This window comes from Triticum urartu, chromosome 3A (genome assembly GCF_056163025.1).
Source record: "Triticum urartu cultivar PI428250 chromosome 3A, HENAU_Tu73, whole genome shotgun sequence".
NCBI lineage: Eukaryota > Viridiplantae > Streptophyta > Magnoliopsida > Poales > Poaceae > Triticum > Triticum urartu.
In genome coordinates this window covers 721486757-721510927 of record NC_141875.1, presented here as the reverse complement: position 1 = coordinate 721510927, position 24171 = coordinate 721486757, and the positions used below count along the sequence as shown (strand labels likewise).

Here is a 24171-nt window from a genome sequence, read left to right as displayed (position 1 = left end):
ATCACAATATTTTTAGAAACTATTCAGTTTTGTTTTAATTTATGATTTTAACATTTCCTACTGCAGATGTTTTTCCTAGAAAACTGGCTAGAAATGGCCCTGGTATAGAAAATGGTTATAGTACATGGGCTGGCCTAAATTATGCGTCATGTGCGAATGGGCTGAAATATACCTTTAAACAGGGACGGCCCACCACAGCATCACCTCTACCGTTCGCTCTGGTGGGCCGGCCCAAAATATTTATTTTTTCAAAGCTTTTATCTACAGTGCATTTACTAAAACAACAACAGTGCATACTCGGTTTGGAAACCTTCCATTCGGTTTAGGTATGTTCCGACAATTTATGTTCTCTGCTGGTTTTAATTCGTTCATTTTCTGTTTTTATTAACGTTTTCTCCTTTTTCTATTTCTTTAGTTTTCATTTTTTCTATTTTTCAAGTACATGTTAAATTTTTTGAAGTCATGTTGCACAATTTAATATACAGGTTTAACATTGTTTGGATACACTCTATTGTTTCTCAAATGCAGTATATGTTAAACATTTATCCCAATACATATAGAACATTTGTCAAATGAACATTGAACATCTTTTTTGACTATGTACATTGAACATTTTTCAAATGCACAACAAACAATTACTAAACACACACTGAACATTTTTCAAAAATTTCATTAACTTCTCTAAAACGTGGTACATGTTTTAAATGTTATTAACATTTGTTAAATAAGAGGTGAGCATTTCAAATACACAATGAAGATATTTAAAACATACATTTTTAACACTTTTTAAAACATATGTTGAACATATTTCTAATACATGTCAAACATTTTTATAATACATGATTAGTAAGATTCAATATGTTTAAAACTTTTTAGATACACAGTGAAATTTTTTGGAATACACTATGAACATATTCTTTAATACACGACAATGATTTTTGTAAACACATGATGAACATTTTTCAAAATATTATGAACATCTTTTAAACTTCATGAGTATTTTTATGAATGGTAAGAACATCTTCTAAATATCATGAACAAATTTTTGAACGTGTGAATATTTTTTTGAATATAACTTTTATTTTTGTATGAATATTATTTATAAATATCTTGGAAGCTACAAAAACAAGTGTAAATCACCGTTGGTACCCCAAAAAAACAAGAAAACATAGCCAAACCAACGCTATGATGGAATGAACCAATCAAGACGCACAACAGACCAATCAAGGTGCTAAACTTGGGCCTGACCCGTTTAACCTGCGTTCTAGGCGAGCACTCTTGCGCCCCGCAGCAAGCGAGATCAAGACGCTCCCCATGAGCGACAAACTAAGGGGCTCTCCAAAAACCGGTGCTGAGAAGACGGATTTTATAGTGTCCTGATAGGGTTGCTCACTTTACATTTGCGCCTCCTTGTTCCTTGGTAGCAGCAATCAGCAGGCCCATCTTGCTTCATGTTTTGGAGCCTCATATTGAAGAGAGATACATCGACCTGACAGAAACTGTAAAGAGAATAGAACCCTAACTTAAATCCAAAAGACTCAACTAAGAAGTAGAATTACAATCAAGACCGAAGAATCACCTGAGCTTGAAGCCACCATCTGTCACCTGCCTCCGGCACCACCACAGCAGCCACTGAAGGAAAAGAGAACAAAACAAGTGTTCATTCACGTTTAATGCGACCCCATCATTGATCTATAACTTTTGAGACTTCCAAAGTGGCTTGCCAAAGGTGAAGCCATGTAGTTGAAAAATCTAGCCAGGGCGGCACCTTGGACATGCCATATAACTCCAGATTTGGCACCCCCACGCGACGGTGTCGAATGAGGAAACCTGAACTGTCTTCAACCATGAATTCACCGTCTTCTAGCTATCAAAGACGTTGATCACTGTCGGCACGCGCTCTTGAACAACCTCATGTGCTCCGGGCCGACAGCAGAGCGAACGTTGTCGTAATGACAGAGCATGAGGACACAATCCACCACAAAGGATGTCGCCGCAGCCACACCATACCCACTTGAATAGACTAGCACACAAATCCATCACCTACCATACAGCAGAACACCATGTAGAGGACGGATCTGGAGCTTCATTAAAGTGGACTTCTCTCAACATGAATTGTTTGACAATATGTTATTTGGTTGAGTTTTTGTTATTGTCGGAAAGATATGTGTGACTATATGTTAATTGGTTGAGTTTTTTATTGTTGTTGGAAAGTTAACTAAATAGTACATAAATATATTCTTCCATCACAGAAGGATTACCTCTTCAATTTTTTAAAGCTCTTCACATTTTCTAAAATCTCAAATGGTTGTATTGTTTATAAAAGAGAAATGTATTTTTTTGTCAATCAACTATTTTAAAACTATAGAAATGATCCCTTAACTCCAAAACATCAAATTTCACTCCCTTAACTTTCAAAACACGACAAGTTTAGCACCTCGTGCCCCCTCGGGTGGTTTCTTGCTAACATGGAGTGGATTTGACTCGAACTACGTGGGACCCTCCTATCAGTGGCGGAAGGAGCCACGCAAAATATAGTGCACCGAATGACCTCAAAGGCTCGAGCTTAGGACCTTAGGTACCGGTATTTGAGTTTCTGCCACAGACAGGCATGTCCCACATAGTTCAAGCCAAAAACCACTCCACGGCAGCAAGAAACCACCTGAAGTGGCACGAGGGACTAAACTTATCTGATTTTGAAAGTTTAGGGACTAAAGTTTGCTGGTTTGGAGTTGAGTGACCATTCCTATACTCTCGAAAGAGTTGAGGGATGAAAAATAAACATTTCCCTTTATAATTCCCTAGAGAATGCTTTCGCCTAAAACCCTTTACATACCAACATGAGGATTATAAATTTATAATTCCCTAGAGACAACACTATGATTATCATAAAACCATTTCTCAGAGGAGCATGCTTTTGCCATACAATTATGTACGCTTTGACAGTAACATTGGAGGATACTTTACATGAATGAAGGGAGGGGGAGAAAAAAAGAACAGAAAATCAACCTCAGATTACAATTGCATCAGTTGATGCCGCCGCTAGTGTACAATTAACAATACACAATTGCAATGATGGTGCCCATTATCCTTTTCACAGGGCTTCCTTCCCAGAATCCTTCTATCTGTAGCAATATTTGGCCAGATGAACAACCGCACTGCGACGCACGACCAAATAATCTGTGCATACGGGTCATCTGTCTGCCATTGCCAGGCAAAGAAATGGCACGAGAGAGAAAGAGACTACAGGTGATGTCATGTGTTTGCCTATGATCCACTCTCAATTTCGTTGCTGAACGGTAACCGATCGACACCCCTCTCGACTGCATCCCTCCATAGCCGATACCGGATGCCGAGCTTGTCATACGACACTGGCCAGTTCCAAACGTTAGCTCCATTGTTCATTCGGTCTTGTTGGCCGAGCACAAGCCGCAGATCCTCATTCAAGACCTGCAAAAGATCGTGAAATATTGCCATTGTCAGAACAGTTAGACACGATTGTTGAAACCAATTCAAGTCCCGTCTGACTTAGTTTGCAAATGACAGTTATAGCTGTCATGTTGACTTGTTATAGTTATGAAGAACTAAAACCACGACAGTAATTATTGAACGGAGGGAGTGTAGCCACAAAATTTGGGACTTGCCTTCTCAGCGAAATGTGACCACAACAGGTGCATGAAAGGCATGTGCTTCATCCAGGGTGCGAAGTCGAGAGACATCCGGTACAACAGCCTGGTTTTATTCGTCGATGAGGGCAAGCATACATGGAGCTGGTGGAGATGCGTTGCACATTGTTGGGTGCTCTTCCCTTCTAGCTTTCCAGGCTTGGAGATGCCAATGGTTGACAAGACCATGCAGGGCGGTCGGAACTCCATATCGATGGGATAAGGATCCCAGTACCCTTGGAGCCCAGATGTAGGTGTCAAGAACTTCACAAAGCTGAGAATAATAACACAAACTCAACATGTTGGTTTGTACAGACATAATATGACCATGGATAGAAAATTGTTCCTTCATCAGCCAGGTCTACTACTTGGTGCCATAAGATGTATAGAAATACCTTGGAACACTCCAGCCCTTGGCAAAGGTGGATGTATGAGTAAAAGGGGCATGAGCGAGGTCTAGTAGATTGTCCAAGAGAAGTCCATGTTCCACCGGTAGCTCCATCACTATCTGTTCAATAATCAAGAAGAATACTCAGTCCAGTCCAGAACTGAAATATACAGGACACCTGGACAATAGCACAACTGCTACAGCATCATGATGTTCTTTACCTCTGCATGGATTGTAAACCCTGAAGGGGGCAGCAGGGAAGGGATGGTGGGTGTAGGGGTGTCATCGCCGGGCCAGATCCAGACCATTCCTTCTTGCTCGAAGCACGGCAATGCCCGGATGCGCACGTTGAGCATCTTTGTTGATGGCATTTTCTCGCATTTTCCGTCAGTCGAATACTCCCACCCTGAAGGTTGTTCATAGAAGATGCAATATTACTTGGACATCATCATTTAAATGTCACAACACTAATGAGCATAAGAAACCTGACTGAACAAAAAATTGCTCCAAGTTCTTACCATGGTAAGGGCAAGTGATTCTACCCTCATTCACTGAACCAAGATCAAGAGGGCAGGCTCTGTGAGCACATGTATTCTGCACACATCCAGGCCTTTTATCTTTTCCGCGGAATATTACCCACTGTTCCTCGAAACAATCTATGGGCACCTGAGAGCACACACACAAACTTGTCAAATAAACACATGTATCTAAGACCGCAAACTATCAATTAGCTTTGAGACAGGCATTTTGCTCTACCATTGTGTCATCCTTCAGGTCACTGGAAAAAGCCACCGGGTACCAGAAGTTCTTCAGATTGGCACTGTAAGGCTTGACAGGGCCAGAAATGTTGAGACTGCGACGCTTCGGTTTTTTAGCTCCGACTCGGACCGTGGAGGAAGTGCTCGTAGTTGTATCAAGAGAAGTACTCGGATCAAGAGAAGCGCAATCGGCCGTGTTTGCGAAAGCGCTCCCATCCGACAACAGCCTCTCATTGACCACCGTCTCCATTTGTGCTAGCTTATCGAGGGCCGACGACACTCTGGATTCCGATAAATAAAGCTGTACGATGTACAGTTAACAGTGAGGTTCCATACAGGTATGCAAGGTCTTTATCAGGATTCTTCCGAGTTCCGACAACAAATATACCTGGTTGTGAGCCTTTGCCAGTTCCTCCTGTAGACCGTCAAGGTCTTTCCTCAGGTTCCCAACCGACTTGAAGTCCCTCGCTAAAGGGTTAAGAACCTCCACCACCTGCATTCCATTTTGCACAATTCAGGTTATATATAGTCCACAACTACTAGTTTCATCCACAATTTCAACCTCAGGCATCTATCTAATATCCATTGATCATTTATTTATGCCTTAATCTAACCAGTAGTACTCATTGTGAAATTCAGTAAGTGCAGACTGAGACATTTCTATGAACTTACTACTACAGTACTACGTACTATCTACCATTATACGTAAGTTAATTTCAACATCAAACATATATCTAACATCCATTGTTCCATATATGCCTTACCCTGATCAGTACCAACCATGGTGAAATTCAGCAAGTGCAGACAGAAACATTTCTCTGAACTTTTTTTCAGGTAACATTTCTCTGAACCTACTGCAAGTACTAGCTACCATTATTCAGAGTTCAGAACATATTTTTCATACCTTGTTGTGAAGCACCATGATGGTGAGCAGGTCCTGCCGGGCCCTCCAGTCACAGTACTGGATGTCGAAGCGGACGACGTCGAGCGCCTGCTTGGCCTCCAGGTACTGGCCCTTCTCGATCGGAACCCTTGGGCCGGGGTCATCGACATGGAACAGGGCCTCCCAGTGGTGGTTATCCTTCAGGTAGTCGGCACTATCATCCCTGAGCACCGCGTATACCTTGATTCCGCCATATCTGCCAACTCCCTGCACCACAGTTTCGACAAAAAGAGAACCATCATGAGTTACTCAGTTCACCATGGTGGGTGGGGTGCAGTTCGACCAGCAGAGAACTGGACAATTTGGGGATACACTAGAAATTCAGAAACTCTGAAGAAGTTTCGGGATAATTTGTTCATGGAGAGAACTGACCTTTCGGGAGAGGCAGCGGAAGGAGGGCTTGATGAGCAGGTGCGGCACCAGGGAGAGCGAGGCCACTGTGGTCATGGACGCTGCCGCCGGCCGCCGTCGAGCAGCGGGAAAAGAGGGATTTTTTCGGGGTCCGGGGAAATTCCTATATCTCTGTTTCTCGGAGAAGGAAGAAGATGTGAGCGTGGAATGGATATTTTTGCCGGAAATCAGTCGATTTTTCGCGGCTGAAGTGTGCCTGACGCCTCGCGACGATAAGGGGAGGGGGCTGCCCGCGATCTCCACGAGCCTCCCGCGTGTTGCCACGTGGGAGCCGGCGTCCGGGCTCCGGCCATGATGTGGAGGCCTCCGCCACCACGCAGACTTTTGGACCCAGTGTTTCTTGCTGGCCCGGGACAGGAAATTATCAGCAAGGTACTTCTACTTTCCTTTTATTTCTTTTTTGAGTTGAAAGACTTCTACCAAAAATCCAATCGGCTCTTGGGAGCATATGCTTCTGCCGGTCAAAAATGTTTTTTGTAATGTCAAAAAATAATAAAAAAATTAGATGTATTTATTGTCGCACCCAAATGGTACCTGCAATTATTTAGTGAAAAAGCTTAAACTATTTGACCAGTGCGGCAAAACATATCGAACGCCAAATATTACCTTCAAATGCTACACTTAATTTTGTATTTTTCACCAACGAAGCATCGGTATCCCGTTTTACATGAAAATTGTCAAACACACTTGTTAGTATATCTGGCCATGGGAAACCCGGCCCGGCCCGGACGCTGCTCCCGGGCTGGGCTCGGGCCTAGATTTTGAGCCCGATGGCCGGGCCAGGCTCGGACCCGTCATATTTGCGATTTCCTGAAGGGGCCTGGCCCGAGGCCAGAGGCCTGTCGGGCTTTTGCGTGTTCGGGCCTGGCTCGGGCCTAAAAACCAGGCCCGATGGCCGGGCCTGGGTTTTTTGCCTCGGGCTTGGCTAGGCCCGGCCCGGCCCGAGGTTTGGCCAGGTATACTTGTTAGACTAACATGAACAGCCAAATAAAATCAGTTTTTTTTTAAAAACTCACTATTTATTTTGAATTTACTGTTCATCAAGGAGTATATGCTCCCCAGAGCCAAAACTTTTACTACTTTTCTTGACACAGTACAATCACATATACCTACATACACTCACCTCTTCGGACGCACGAACACATCCTATTTCTATTACCTCCAAGATAATGAGCTAGCATCACATCTTGATATTGACCGCCAGCGCAAGCGCCTCGTAGTCAAGGAAAACATCTCCTCCTATTAAAGGAACATCCACAGGAAACTTAAAATAAATCCAGCAAAGTTGCAAGTACCAGTGCCAAGTCTAGGAATAGAACCTTGGTGGACTGGTTCCACCAAAAGGAAGCTAGCCATCTGGGCTACACTCAGTTTGCGACTTCTACTTTCTGAGACATGTGTTGTGTAGTAAGAGCATCTCTTTTCTTTTTTAAAAAGGAGGATAATACTAGCCACTCCATTAAATTACAGACATTATGGTAGCTACTTAAGGACAAAATAAAGCTCTCCAAAATGTGTCTTAACTTTAAGAGTGACCTCACCCAGCCGGTTTCCAAACAAATTTAACTATATTAGTAGGTGGAGGTAGGTCAAAAATCATATGGATCTTATGCCAAAGTAGGGTCGCAAATAAATAAACAATAAAAAGATTATGTACCTAGTACTTCCCCTATAGCTACAATCTCACAAAAGTTTGAGGAGTTATCCCTCAAAACTTGCCCCTTCAACACAAATTTGCTCTGAAAAGAGGCATTTTTGGTAAAGTTGAGCTCTACGTCCCTGTCCTGTATGCATGACGCAAACATTGGCTCGGTGCTCGATTCACCCCTATGCCTCTATAAATCCCCGCCGACACATCTCCAAACCCTGACCTACCTCGCCGCCTCCCATTTTCCCACTAAATAGAGGGGGGTTGAGTCGTCATCGCTGCCGCTATCTACCACGAGCTCCCCGTCCACCCAACGCGTCATGAGCCACCTCGAGCCTCATCCATGGTCCGCTCGAGCCCCAATGTCTCGGCATTGCTCTCCACCGCGCGCCGGACCGAAATCACAGTTGAGGCCGCATCCATTGTCGCCACGCGCGAGGCTACAGAGGCTACCGACACCATTTCGAGCTCCTCCTCTTCGTCAGGCAATGAGAAGGAGGGAAAGGAAGGGATGCCGGACCCGGAACAGGAGGACAAGAGGGCGGCAGTGCGGTAGATATCATCTCATGGGAGGAGGTTGAGTGATAATACAAGCACACCATGTACCAGGAGGAGGAGGGAGGAGGAGGAGGAGGAGGAGGAGGAGGAGGAGAAGTGGTGTGCATCCTACCTGCACGCAGCAGAGGAGTATCACAAAACCGAGGAATCAATCATGGACGAGCACGAGGTAGCATGCAAATTCCGCACACTCAGCGCCACCAAGACGGTGGTGTGGATGCAATCATCGAGGTCTCCAACGACGACGAGGAGTTCTTTTACTGTTTTTTGCTCGTTCGTGCTCAACCTAGTGACAATACATTGTTTAATTAAGCTATGTTTGAGTTTAGTGCTATAGTATTTCTATAATTATTGCTCTAAAATGTGTTTGAGTGACTTTAGTGCAAACCTAAGCTTTTGTTGATTTGAAATTTTCAAGTTGGCGTGAAAAAACGTATCGTGGGAAACAAACTTCTATGTCATTCGAGACGGGTGATCGGGAGGCCCCAAACTACTTTTTCTGGGAGACTTCGCTGTGCGCCCTCCCCTCGCCGCGGCCGGTCTATTGTGTTGTGAAAGGATGGTTGGTGCTAATGGTCACCGCTGTCTATAGTCAATCACTGTTTTCATCACTTCGAGATTTTTCTTTTTATCCATCCACAGGCATAACTTCGGTCTTGTATGACTTAGCTCTGTGTCGATGTGATCATGTGTGTGTGTGTGTGCATTTTAGTTATGTATGGGCCAGGTATGTACTGATTATGAGTCAACAAAAATCATCCTTTATAATAAAAAGTGGCAAAGTATCACTCAAAGATATAAAATCTCTAAATTGCATTGTTCTATCAACGAAATGTTGGGGAAGAGCTAATCGGCATGTGAAGAAATGCTTTCAAGCTGTTGCAATTTCGGAGTAGAACGAGGGGGCACGCGCACAAAAAGGGCCTCCTTGTACATGTAGTCACAGTGTAACCATGGATGGATAGATTGGGGGATAAGAGGCGGGTTACGTTGGTGTCGGGACGCGCCAAGGTGGCACCCGGGTTTCCGTTCCCGCGTGGGGACGCAGAGGCGCTCCCTACTGGCCATTAATCAGTTCTCGCGCTACCATCCCAAGAAAAAACCCTCCTCTGCCCACGTGAGTGACAGCGAGAATCTGTTGCAGTCGCTTCTCCACTTATTCCACTCCATGGAATATTTCTTGTTCCTTTTTCTAGGATCATCTGTTCTTCTTTTCACTCGCCTGTGACCGTAACGATGTGATGCAACTCTACAGCAGCCCATCCCCGGCCTAGCCCAGCACGGCTGCGTTGCAAGGCCTCGCCTGGTATGGCGTCGTTTACCCCGGCCTGCTTAAGCAGACCAAATGAACTCGGCCCGGCACTAGGCGCACGCCTAAGCATCTCCTATTTGCCGCATTAAGCGTCCATTACAGTGCGGACGTAATTCGAACTGCGCTCCTTCCGGTTTAGTACCCAACACACTAACTGAGTGGTTCACCGGAATATAAAAAAATATATGTTTCAAAAAATGTTAATCATGTATTAATAAATTACTAAACCTGTATATTAAAAATGTTCCTAGTGTATACAAAAAATGTATAATGTGTATGAAAAAAATATGAAATAAAAATTGTCAAAAATGTTAATCACTTATTTGAAAAATGTTAAATGTGTATATAATAATATTCCTGAAATATACGAAAAATGTAAAAAGAAAACGAAGAAAACCAATAAAAATCGAAAAAGAAACACGAAGAAACATAGCAAAAAGGGAAACAAAGAAAGAAAAGCAAAAAAAACCAGTAATAAGATTGAAAAATAAATAAAAACCGGTAAAAACAGTGAAAGAAACAAAGAAAAATGATAATAAAACATAAAATAAGGGAAGAAAGAAAAGGAAACCAAAAAGCGAAGAAAAGGATAAAAGGAGACAAATAAGCACATATAACAAGCGTGCGGGCGACCACACTAACGGGCCAGCCCATATGCACGAACCCTTAAGGGGAGACGGATGCTACCCTCGCTATAAGTGAGATATAGCATTCGTGCGACACTAGGCCACGACTTTGTCTCGCCCGAAGCGAGACGAAAGAACCACAAGGGCAACTAAACAACGGGAACGCTCCAAAGGCTTTCGGCAGCAGAAAATTTGATGGGCCGGCATTACGCGCGAGCAGACCAAGTAGCGCGCTTAGCTGTTGCCATATGTCACATGTTGCATTAATCCGAGGGTTAACATTTTTATTTCTGCATTTTTTTTAGTTTTTAGATTTTACTTGGCCTTTAGTAGGTTTTCTTCACTTTTTTTATGAAGCACAGTTGTGCTTTTGGTTTTTTTCAGTCTCAGTTTTTTTTTTCCGCCTTTTCTTCAGATTTCGCTTTTTCAGTTCCTTTTTTGGGTTTTAGTTTTTTGGTTTTAATTTTTTTTGCAAACCTATTAACAAGGGATTTAGTTTCAAAGATCTCAACACGAGAAACACAACAATGCTTCATGATTCCGATGCACGGTTTAGGAGATAAAACTTTTTGAAATAAATCAATCTAAAAAACACAAAACTCATAGGCTGTAACAAGTGTCACACATGCGCTACACGACTTGTAACCACGGAGTAGGTGGGTGTGACCTTTGCAAGGGGTGCCCCTTAATTAGTGATTTTGAAGAACCACTTGCCTCTCGCACTTCCAAAATGGGCTGACCCGGTGAGGAAGGAGCACTGAATCACTAGCCCATGTCATGTTCTGCTGCTTTTCTTTTAAATTATATTTATAAATTAAAAATACTTTGCATATTATTAAAAAAATCATTATGCGTTTAAAGAAAGCTCATGTAGTGTAAACAAATATTTGAGACAAATTAAAAAATGTTGCTAGCATTTGAAAAAATCATAACATTAAAATATGTTCACGTGTTCCAATAATATGTTCCTAACATTTATGAAAATGTTTATAAAATGTAAATAATGTCTGCGTAATCTGGGAAAAATGTTACATACCAGTCAGAAAAACGATTGTGACATTGATGAAACAATGTTTTGCATTGTAAAAATATGGCCGTGACATTATAAAAACTGTTTATACAATGTAGAAAAATGTTCGCATTTTTTTAAATCATACCATTTAGAAAAATGGTTGTGACATTTAAAAAGCTAGAATAACTAATACCCAATTTTCATGGATATCTATTACAAGCGGTCCTATTTCACCTAGAAGAGAATCTATGTACATAGCCATAAAAAAACCAACAAATGAGCAATGCCAATGAGTCATAGAAAAATCCTTTGTAAACACATACTCTAGTTCTTTTTTTTATATAAATTTGCACCTAAAATAGCCGTGCACTCTAGGAGCCTCTATATAAATTTAGATGGTATAGATCTCTACCAAGATATTTAAGGATACGAAATAGACAAACATATACATGCATATAAGTGCTACAAATTAATACATATTTGATCGATCCTGATATGATTTGACCAAAGTCTTTATGCTGCAGTGTATGAAAATGGGAAGGCCTACTTTCACTATGTTTTGCATCATCTTTGGTTCAAACCTTAATGCAAGTGTATTTATAAGTGGATACCAAAATTCTATAATGAAAATATTACATCTTAAATTGGAAATATTGCTATGTGATTAATTTTGGTAAATGTAGTGAAAAATATACGAGAAAATAACTAAATCTAGGTTTGAAGAATCATTGGTATCACATGTGATGCTACGGGTTGGACTGAGTTTCTGTATAATAATTTCATCATTCTCATATAAAATAAATGATGGGCACTCATAGCACATGTAGATCTCTAATCTGTTTCCAAATGTTGGAGTATAAATTTGATAATCAGTAGAAATTTTGTACTTTCATTTGTGTTCTATGGTGCAAGTGGTCATGATTATATGTTTAAGACATTTTTTGAATGGACCAATGTTGATGTTTTATTTCTCGGCACGATGTTTAGTTGAAATTGCCGAAATAATGATGCGGTGGGTGGAAAGTGACAACCCGTTTTCCTTCATTCTCGTGTTGTGCCTAGTTGTTTGGAAAAAACAATCATGTCGGTCAATTTTTCCTGGATTGTCCAATCTGCATGCTTCATCTAGCACGCCACTCTATGCCAAGCACCACCAACACCATAGAAGGTCGGCATCCCACTTCACCATCCTACCCTACTTGAGTTGTCTTTGCCTCCTCGATCATTTCTCTTAGACTAGTTTGTCTCCACTATCGACAACCGCACCCCGGCCCTGCAATGCAAGCCTATGACTTCCTGCCACCGACAACTAGGGGAAAATCTATAGGGTGGTTGCCTATATACTGTAGGAGATTTGGAGATGGATCGGAATAGGGAAGTCCGACAAAACATTGTCTACTCATCCCGGCCCATCCGTCGCCCAACATCCAAAGTACAACCCCTAAAAAACCCGAATAGCCAGCCTGCCACTCCCATCCTCGATTCTGCGCTCCCAAACTAGCAGGCTGCCTCGCCGCCTGTCTCACTTCCGTTGGACACTCAAGAGGCCAGGATCTGTCCATGTTGCCCCGCCAGCCCGGCGCCAATGCACCCAGTGTACTCATGCCTAGCGGCGGCCGGTCTGCACGTAGTAGCACCGTAAAATAGTTCTGCCTACCCCGATGGTCGGCTGTCCATAGGCATTCAGCTACACTGGGTGGACTGATTCTACATTGTCTACATTTCCCAATTTTTTATTGGTTCCTTACGCACCGCGAATTATGGGTTGTTGTGATTATATCCATTGATTATTTTATCAGGTGGATTTTTTGAGGAAATGCCATCATGAGTCACTTTATTAACTTGATAATATAGTTACACCATTCACCATAGCATTAACCAAGAAATCTGGGGTTCATCGACCCAATTACAAGTCCCATTACTACCATAAGCAAATTTAACTATAGTATGCGCTACTTCGTTCACTTCCTAGTTAAAATGCAAAAAGTGAACTGAATCAATCATACCAACCATGATTGATAGTGCTATCTGGCCGTACATGAACACATAACTTTCCCCATAATTTTGTGTGTGAAATTATGTTATATGATTGATAAAATGTAATTTTTTCTTATAGAATTGTCAAAGATCAAGAGGACCAGAGATAATGCTTCCCTTTTCTAGAAACATATTGCAAAGAACAATATGCTAGTAAGTAGATAACTAGTGTTTATGTCGGTATGTATTCTTCATTTATGCAAAATATAAACTTAATTGATAAATTTAATATGTTTGTAAGATCATATTTAATTGTGCTATTGGTAAATTAATGAATGTGTTGGCATGCCATGTTATTATAGTTTTATCTTAGTCTGATAACGTTTTTAGTTAAAAATATGTCCAAAATGTAAACGGTTTCGTCCGGTTTGTATGAAATGCGTTGTGTTTGCATGAATTTGTTTTTTGAAAAAGTTTTTGAAATGCATGCGGACAACGTTGGATGGCGGCCTCTGGCATCAGTGTTCGCAGACAGATTCCGGAGCAAATTTGCAGATCACCGTTGAGATGCCCTTATATAGCAAAAAAGAAAGCCAATTCATCTTACTAAGAACATATCTAAGCATTTCGGTTGTACGTTCTCTAAGAATATCCTTTGTTTGTTCCATTCCATACATTCAATACGCCAGTGGCACACATAGACGAGTTGCGGATCTATAGTTATTGACATGATGGTTTTCCAAATCATCGAGTGCATGCATAAAGCTTGATGTGATGTATTGGTTTGACTTTGAGTGGATTACAAGTTAGTATTGTTTTCATGGATGAACAAAAGAAAATAACTAATACCCAGTTTTCATGGATATCTATCACAAGCGGTCCTATTTCACAAAGTAGAAAATCCATGTACATAGCCATGAAAGAACCAACAAATGAGAAATGCCAATGTTGCATAGAAAAATCCTTTGCAAACACCTTGATATACCGGTAATTGCTATCTGAGCCTGGGCTCATCTGCTCCAAATAAATAGTAAAATCATAAAAAATAGCAGAAACATTCAAATGATTCCTTTTTTTGCATGCAAGATGCTTGAGTTGTGATGCAAGAATTGGTGGTGTTTTGACACTCGAGAATCTTGTGGCAAAGCACAAAAAATGATCTTGGAACAGAGCATTTTTTTTAAAACTTCCTCAGAAGCTTGATTTTTCTTTTGCTAAGAGCTACCTAAATGCCGAAACTCCACTAAATTCGGCATGGGCATCAGGCATTCGCTATTTTTCTATCTTTACTGTTTATCCACGGGAGCAGATGAGCCCGACAGCCAAATCGTTGCGTCCATAACTACTCTACTTTTTCTTATGAATTTACAACACAAATAATTGTTCCCTCTGGAAACCTCTAAAAAATTATATATAGATGGTAGAGGTCTCTACCGAGATATTTAATTATACAAAAATTGACACAAACATATACATATACATGCATCTAAGTGCTTAAAATCAACCATATTTGATTGATTCTATGTGATTTAAAAAAATCGGTGTAGTGTATCAAAATAGGAAAAACTAATGTCACTCTGTTTTGTACCAACTTTTTTTCTAACTTCAATGCATGTGTATTTATTGCTGGACACTAATATTGTATAACAAAAATATTACACCTTAATGTTCATAACATCGTTATGTGATTAATTTTACTAAGTGTAATGGAAAATATATGAAAAATTAACTAAATTTAGGCCTGCAAAATACTTGGTATGATTTATTAGTCAGGCCACAAAAGCAATCGAGTTTTACTATGTATAATTTAATCCATCACGTTTAAATAAATGAGGGGTGCCGATGATACTGTAAAGATAGTAGATAAATATGCACTCTCTTCTTAGAATTATCCATCAGTTACATGCCCAATTATTTCAACACACTCGGGTGATCCAATATCCCAAGTGAAGTTCACTGCTAACATGTCGTTCAATATAATGAACTAGACATTGTTATTGTTCTGTACAATTAGAAACACATTGCACAGCTAATGATTCACAATTTGAATTAGATTGGAAAATAAATCACAACAGTTTTTAATGATAACTGTCGAAACAAAATCAAAACATGTTGTCAAAATGTTCTAAAGGGTACAGTCTTCCCATCAGAATAGAGACCAGTTATAACATGAAATTCTTAGACCTGTCTAATATTCATCATTCTAAATTTAAAATTAAGAAGAATAGAGATATACATATTTATAATGGTTCTTAGTGTCACAACTACAATTAGAAGTCCACTACAATTGTAGGAAAAATCTGTGTAAGCAAAGTTCTACGATAAAAGTAAGCCACACACTTTTGTCCAATGTCTACTATCACATAATGCAAATGAAGACATGGATCACCGATTGCTCAGATGGGTTGCAGTTCGTATTATTTTGAGCAATATTCGCAATGGAGCTATTGTGGGGTTGTTGGCATGTCGTCTTCTTCCATTGTAATCTTGCAGAGAAGTAGCTTCAGTCAACTAAAACAATATCCAATTTCCACATGTTGTCAGTGTCAGTGGGGGCACAGACAGTAGAGACAAAATGTTAATATTTCCTGTAATAGATTTATGAAACCATCCGCCTAGCCATCAATCAAACCTTAGTTTTATTGGGACAAAAGAAACAATTACTGTAGCAATAAATTGGACTATTCTCAGGAACGAATTAGTATTTGGATATCACAACCTGTGCCGTTACCAATAATCTAATCACGCTGCTCTATGTTCTAGTTCAAATTCAGACAAAAGAAGAAATATGTTTCATGATAAGGATGATGCACTATGCGAAATAATGTTGTGTAAGTACCCGGGTACCCTTTATTAAAAGGTCGCTCTGAACATAGACAACGTTTCGAGAATATAACTTTGAGTGTGAAGTTTTAAAGCAAAATATTGATGAAATTCAACAAACTAAAGTGGTAAAGTACTTTTCGAGACAAATTCATGCGTCTCATTTTCTGTTCTACTTTTACATGGCTTTAGTAGTATATATTTTTTGGATGGTTTGACTACCTACCATTGCCAACACAAATAAATAGCACGCTATTGACTAAATTGGCATGGAACAAATCCACTTAAGCTGCCTATTGTACAATGACTAACCATATCAACCAGGAGGTAATAAACTTCATGACTCATCTTGTCTGCAGAAATAAATAAATGCAAAACTACACTATGATGGGAAGATAAGACCACTACCGAAACTTCTATGCTATTCTATAGAGCAGAAAAATTCAAGAACTAACTCGCAGAGCAACAATTATAGGAGGTGTTTGACTAATAATATGAACTATTTGCAAGATAGTATGATATAATATAAATAAAAAATTGTATTATCTGCTATTCTTTGCCACAACTTCCACAAATGTGATTTCGTGATGAAGTTTTTCAACCACTTAGAACATTTGTCAAAATTTGCCATATAAAAAAACATATTTTTTTGGAACATTTTATAAATGTTTTTCGAGTTATTGTTCATCCCGAGCTCATTTGATCTCGGGTGTAGAAGGGCACTTTCGTGTACAATGATGCTATCTTAAACATGCTACATTGGATAGATGTTGAGGTGAATAAGAGAACTCATAAGAAAATACCTATCTTCTCTTATTTAAGAGATAATCCCTTAGCACAATATGTATTACAAATTTATTTTTAGGAATAACTAGTTATTGTAAATAACACTAAAAGATAATTCATTGTAGGCAATGCTTTGATTGTCATGTTTAAATTACATGCAAGGCTTAAAATAAAACTATCTTATCAACCACTGTACTGTGTACATGTTCTAATGCCTTATTTTGGTCACGAGGAAAAATATAAACTGTTGCAATAACAATTAAGTGGCGGATGGTCGGCCAGAGGCAACCCATGTTTTGTTATTTCTTCCTTCTTTGCATCTCCCCGCACCCTTTACCCGTTGCATCCAACGGCAAAACAAAGTTCAATTGTTTGAGAACAATAAATCTCATCGATCATTTAGTTGTCTGACCTATCGGATTTTCTCCACTCATCCCTGATACGTCCATTTTGCATCATGCTTTTATATCGATATTTATTGCATTATGGGCTGTTATTACACATTATGTCACAATACTTATGCCTATTCTCTCTTATTTTACAAGGTTTACATAAAGAGGGAGAATGCCGACAGCTGGGATTTTTGGCTGGAAAAGGAGCAAATATTAGAGACCTATTCTGCACAGATCCAAAAGTCCTGAAACTTCACGGAAGTCATTTTCAGAACATATAAAAAATACTAAGCGCGAGATGTTCCAGAGGGGGGCCACACCCTGGCCACGAGTGTGGGGGGCACGCCCTACCCCCCTGGGCGCGCCCCCTGCCTCGTGGGCCCCCTGGTGGCCCTCCGATGCCCATCTTCTGCTATATGGAGTCTTTAGTTGAGGAAAAAAAATCATAAGCAAGCTTTAGGGACGATACTCCACCGCCATGAGGCGGAACCTTGGCGGAACCAATCTAGGGCTCCAGCGAAGCTGTTCTGCCGGAGAAACTTCCCTCCGGGAGGGAGAAATCATCACCAAAGATCCTCTCATCAGGAGGGGGTCAATCTCCATCAACATCTTCACCAGCACCATCTCCTCTCAAACCCTTGCTCATCTCTTGTATCCAATTCTTGTCTCTAAGTCTGGAATGGTACCTGTGGGTTGCTAGTAGTGTCGATTACTCTTTGTAGTTGATGCTAGTTGGTTTATTTGGTGGAAGATCATATGTTCAGATCCTATATGCATATTAATACCCCTCTGATTATGAACATGAATATGCTTTGTGAGTAGTTACGTTTGTTCCTGAGGACATGGGAGAAGTCTTGCTATTAGTAGTCATGTGAATTTGGTATTCATTCGATATTTTGATGAGATGTATGTTGTCTTTCCTCTAGTGGTGTTATGTGAACGTCGACTACATGACACTTCACCATTATTTGGGCCTAGAGGAAGGCATTGGGAAGTAATAAGTAGATGATGGGTTGCTAGAGTGACAGAAGCTTAAACCCTAGTTTATGCGTTGCTTCGTAAGGGGCTGATTTGGATCCATATGTTTCATGCTATGGTTAGGTTTACCTTAATACTTTTGTTGTAGTTACGGATGCTTTCAATAGAGGTTAATCATAAGTGGGATGCTTGTCCAAGTAAGGACAGTACCCAAGCACCGGTCCACCCACATACCAAATTATCAAAGTACCGAACGTGAATCATATGAACGTGATGAAACCTAGTTTGACAATAATTCCCATGTGTCCTCGGGAGCGCTTTTCTCTATATAAGAATTTGTCCAGGCTTGTCCTTTGCTACAAAAAGGATTGGGCCACCTTGCCGCACTTTATTTACTTTTGTTACTTGTTACAAATTATCTTATCACAAAACTATCTGTCACCTACAATTTCAGTGCTTGCAGAGAATACCTTGCTGAAAACCGCTTATCATTTCCTTCTGCTCCTCGTTGGGTTCGAGACTCTTACTTATCGAAAGGACTACGATAGATCCCCTATAGTTTTGGGTCATCAAGACTCTTTTGTGGCGCCGTTGCTGGGGAGTGAAGCGCCCTTAGTAGGTGGAATTTGGTAAGGAAAAATTTATATAGTGTGCTGAAATTTACTGTCACTTGTTACTATGGAAAGTAATCCTCTGAGGGGCTTGTTCGGGGTATCTTCACCCCGACCAGTAGAGCAAAGAGTTGCTCCTCAACCCACTTAACCTACTGAAAATAAAAATTTCTACTTTGAAATTCTTCGGGTATGATAGAAAAACTGCTAGCTAATCCTTTTGCAGGAGATGGAACATTACATCCTGATGAGCACCTAATATATGTGGATGAAGTTTGTGGATTATTTAAGCTTGTAGGTATACCCGGTGATGTTATCAAGAAGAAGGTCTTCCCTTTATATTTGGAGGGAGATGCATTGACATGGTATAGGCTATGTGATGATATGGGATCATGGAACTACAAACGATTGAAATTGGAATTTCACCAGAAGTTTTATCCTATGCATCTTGTTCATCATGATCGTAATTACATATATAATTTTTGGCCTCGCGAAGGAGAAAGCATCGCTCAAGCTTGGGGGAGGCTTAAATAAATGTTATATTCATGCCCCAATCATGAGCTCTCGAGAGAAATGATTATTCAAAATTTTTATGCTCGCTTTCTCACAACAATCGCACCATGCTCGATACTTCTTGTGCTGGCTCTTTTATGATGAAGACTATTGAATTCAAATGGGATTTATTGGAAAGAATTAAACGCAACTCTGAAGATTGGGATCCCGATGAGGGTAAGAAGTCAGGTATGACACCTAAGTTTGATTTTGTTAATCTTTTATGGATACCGATGTTTTCCATAAATTTAGCACTAAATATGGACTTGACTCTGAGATAGTAGCTTCTTTCTGTGAATCTTTTGCTACTCATGTTGATCTCCCTATGGTGAAGTGGTTTAAATATCATCCTCCCATAGAAGTAAAAGTAGTTGCACCTATTAAAGTTGAAGAAAAGACTATCACTTATAATGATCATGTTATTCCTACTGCATATGTTGAGAAACCACCTTTTCCTGTTAGGATAAAAGATCATGCTAAAGCTTCAACTGTGGTTCGCAAAAGCAATATTAGAACCTATACACCTCCTGAGCAAATTAAAGTTGAACCTAATATTGCTATTGTTAAGGATCTCTTGGCTGATAATATTGATGGGCATGTTATTTACTTTTGTGATGAAACTGCTAGAATTGCTAAACCTTGTGCTAAAGATAAACATAGACCTGTGTTAGGCATGCCTGTTATTTCTGTTAAAATAGGAAATCATTATTATCATGGCTTGTGTGACATGGGTGCTAGTGCTAGTGCAGTACCTATTGACTTATACAAAGAAACTATGCATGATATTGCACCTGCTGAGTTAGAAGATATTGATGTCAAAATTAAACTTGCCAATAGAGATACTATTTCACCAATGGGAATTGTTAGAGATGTTGAAGTCTTGTGTGGGAAAACTAAATATCCTGCTGATTTTCTTATTCTTGGTTCCCCCACAAGATAGCTTTTGTCCCATAATATTTGGTAGACCCTTCTTAAACACTGTTAATGCTAGGATAGACTGCAAAAAAGATGTTATTACTATTGGTTTAGGTGATATGTCTTATGAGTTCAATTTTTCTAAATTTCGTAGACAACACCGTGAAGAAGAATTGCCTAGTAAAGATGAAATTATTGGTCTTGCTTCTATTGCCGTACCTCCTAGTGATCCTTTAGAACAATATTTGCTAGACCATGAAAATGATATGTTTATGAATGAAATAAGGGAAATAGATGAAGTGTTCTTTAAACATGGACCTATTCTGAAACACAACTTGCCTGTTGAAATCTTAGGGCATCCTCCTCCACCCAAGGGTGATCCAGTGTTTGAGCTTAAACCATTGCCTGATACTCTTAAATATGATTATCTTGATGAAAAGAAGATATATCCTGTTATTATTAGTGCTAACCTTTCCAAGAAGGAGGAAGAAAAATTATTGAAAACTCTGAAGAACCACCGTGCTTCTATTGGATATACTCTTGACAATCTTAAGGGCATTAGTTCCACTCTATGTCAACACAAAATAAATTTGGAAAAAGATGCCAAACCAGTTGTTGATCACCAACAACGATTGAATCCTAAGATGAAAGAAGTGGTAAGAAAAGAAATACTAAAGCTCCTTGAGGCAGGTATAATTTATCCCATTGCTGATAGTCAGTGGGTAAGTCCTGTCCATTGTGTTCCTAAGAAGGGAGGTATTACTGTCATTCCTAATGATAAAGATGAATTGATTCCGCAAATAATTATTACAGGTTATAGGATGGTAATTGATTTCCGCAAATTAAATAAGGCTACTAAAAAGATCATTACCCCTTACCTTTTATTGATCAAATGCTAGAAAGATGATCCAAACATACACATTTTTGCTTTCTAGATGGTTATTCTGGTTTCTCTCAAATACCTGTGTCCAAGGTTGTCAGAATCGTGATTTTGAATCGGATCGGAGCTCCGATGGTAGGATCGCAAATCGTAGAATCTTCACTATCAGGATCGTAGAAACGTAGATTCTATGAACTAAAATCGTAGAATCATAGGGGTTAGTTTGGATCGTAAAGTCGTAGAATCGTATAACAGAATCGCGATTCTGACAACCTTGCCTGTGTCAGCTGATGATCAATCTAAGACCACCTTTATGTGCCCTTTCGGTACTTTTTATTATAGACGTATGCCTTTTGGTTTATGCAATGCACCTACTACCTTTCAAAGATGCATGATGGCTATATTTTCTGATTTTTGTGAAAAGATTTGTGAGGTATTCATGGATGATTTCTCCGTTTATGGATCCTCTTTTGATGATTGCTTAAGCAACCTTGATCGAGTTTTGCAGAGATGTGAAGAAACTAACCTTGTCTTGAATTGGTAGAAATGCCACTTTATGGTTAATGAAGGTATTGTCTTGGGGCACAAAATTTCTGAAAGAGGCATTGAAGTTGGTAAAGCTAAAGTTGATGCTATTGAAAAGATGCCGTGTCCCAAGGACATCAAAGGTATAAGAATTTTCCTTGGTCATGATGGTTTTTATAGGAGGTTCATTAAGGACTTCTCAAAAAATTCTTGGCCTCTGACTAATTTATTACAAAAAGATATACCGTTCGTCTTTGATAATGATTGTGTAGAAGCATTTGAAATACTTAAGAAAGCATTGATCTCTGCACCTATTGTTCAACCACCTGATTGGAATTTACCTTTTGAAATTATGTGTGATGCTAGTGATTATGTTGTGGGTGCTATTCTAGGGCAAAGAGTTGATAATAAATTAAATGTTATTCAATATGCTAGTAAAACTCTAGACAATGCCCAGAGAAATTATGCTACTACCGAAAAAGAATTCTTAGCAGTTGTATTTGCTTGTGATAAGTTCAGACCTTCTATTGTTGATTCTAAAGTAACTATTCACATGGATCATGCCGCTATTAAATACCTTATGGAAAAGAAAGATGATAAACCTAGACTTATTAGATGGGTTCTCTTGCTACAAGAATTTGATTTGCATATTATTGATAGAAAGGGAGCTGAGAACCCCATTGCAGATAACTTGTCTAGGTTGGAAAATGTTCTTGATGACCCACTACCTATTGATGATAGCTCTCTTGATGAACAACTAAATGTCATAAATGCTTCTCATACTGCTCCATGGTATGCTGATTAAGCTAATTACATTGTTGCTAAGTTTATACCACCTAGTTTCACATACCAGCAAAAGAAAAAGTTCTTTTATGATTTAAGGCATTACTTCTGGGATGACCCGCACCTTTATAAAGAAGGAGTAGATGGTGTTATTAGACGTTGTGTACCTGAGCATGAACAGGAACAGATCCTACGCAAGTGTCACTCCGAAGCTTATGGAGGACACCACGCTAGAGATAGAACTGCACATAGGGTATTGCAATCCGGTTTTTATTGGCCCACTCTCTTCAAGGCTGCACGTAAGTTTGTTTTATCTTGTGATGAATGTCAAAGAATTGGTAATATTAGTAAACGTCAAGAAATGCCTATGAATTATTCACTTGTTATTGAACCATTTATGTCTCGGTCTTTGATTATATGGGATCGTTTCCTGCCTCTAATGGATATACACATATTTTAGTTGTTGTTGATTATGTTACTAAGTGGGTAGAAGCTATTCCAACTAGTAGTGCTGATCATAACATCTCTATTAAGATGCTTAAATAAGTTATTTTTCCAAGGTTTGGAGTCCCTAGATATTTAATGACTGATGGTGGTTCACATTTTATTCATGGTGCTTCCCGCAAAATGCTTGCTAAGTATGATGTTAACCATAGAATTGCATCTCCTTATCACCCACAGTCTAGTTGTCAAGTAGAATTGAGTAATAGAGAACTCAAATTAATTTTGCAAAAGACTATTAATAGATCTAGAAAGAATTAGTCCAAGAAACTTGATGATGCATTATGGGCCTATAGAACTGCATATAAAAATCCGATGGGTATGTCGCCATATAAAATGGTTTATGGAAAAGCATGTCACTTACCTCTTGAACTAGAACATAAGGCTTATTGGGCTATTAAAGAGCTCAATTATGATTTCAAACTTGCCGGTGAGAAGAGGTTATTTGACATTAGCTCACTTGATGAATGGAGAACCCAAGCCTATGAGAATGCCAAATTGTTTAAAGAAAAAGTTAAAAGATGGCATGACAAAAGAATACAAAAGCGTGAGTTCAATATAGGTGATTATGTATTGTTATACAACTCCCGTTTAAGATTTTTTGCAGGAAAACTTCTCTCTGAATGGGAAGGTCCTTACGTTATCGAGGAGGTCTATCGTTCCGGTGCCATAAAAATCAACAACTTTGAAGGCACAAATCCGAAGGTGGTGAACGGTCAAAGAATCAAACATTATATCTCAGGTAATACTATAAATGTTGAAACCAATGTTATTGAAACCGTAACCCCGGAAGAATACATAAGGGACACTTTCCGGAACGTTTCAGACTCCGAAAAGGAATAGGTATGTGGTACGGTAAGTAAACCGACTCCAAAACAGTTCTAATGGCAATTTTTCTCTGTTTTGGAATATTTAGAAAAATAGAAAAATAAGAAGCAGTCCAGGAAGGACAAGAGGGCTCCATGAGGGTGGAGGGTGCGCCCTACCCCCTGGGCGCGCCCCCTGCCTCGTGGGCACCTCGTGTGCTCTCCGGACTCCGTTTTCTTGTACAATACATATTTTGGTCGGTAAAAATTCATTATATAATCTCCCGATGGTTTTGACCACCGTATCACGCAAATATCCCC

At 39.7% G+C, this 24171-nt stretch overlaps 1 protein-coding gene across 1 annotated transcript; it reads right to left on the bottom strand.

Moving 5' to 3' along the window:
- Window positions 1–2883: 2883 nt before the first annotated feature.
- Window positions 2884–6402, bottom strand: CH1 (Pheophorbide a oxygenase family protein with Rieske 2Fe-2S domain-containing protein). The gene is made up of 9 exons (XM_048694852.2): window positions 6127–6402; window positions 5716–5961; window positions 5200–5304; window positions 4810–5112; window positions 4572–4719; window positions 4275–4459; window positions 4061–4173; window positions 3645–3939; window positions 2884–3450 (listed from the first exon to the last, which is right to left on the bottom strand). Exons 1-9 carry the CDS (start codon window positions 6199–6201, stop codon window positions 3268–3270), a joined length of 1653 nt encoding a protein of 550 aa, XP_048550809.2. The 5' UTR covers window positions 6202–6402; the 3' UTR covers window positions 2884–3267.
- Window positions 6403–24171: the final 17769 nt, after the last annotated feature.

Excerpts from the sequence above, each read along its gene's own strand:
- CH1 (XM_048694852.2), bottom strand. The coding sequence starts at position 6,201 with ATGACCACAGTGGCCTCGCTCTCCCTGGTGCCGCACCTGCTCATCAAG. Across the intron at positions 5,305-5,715 it reads TCATGGTGCTTCACAACAAG|GTGGTGGAGGTTCTTAACCC; the intron begins GTATGAAAAATA and ends AATGGAATGCAG. Across the intron at positions 4,174-4,274 it reads GGTTTACAATCCATGCAGAG|ATAGTGATGGAGCTACCGGT; the intron begins GTAAAGAACATC and ends ATTATTGAACAG.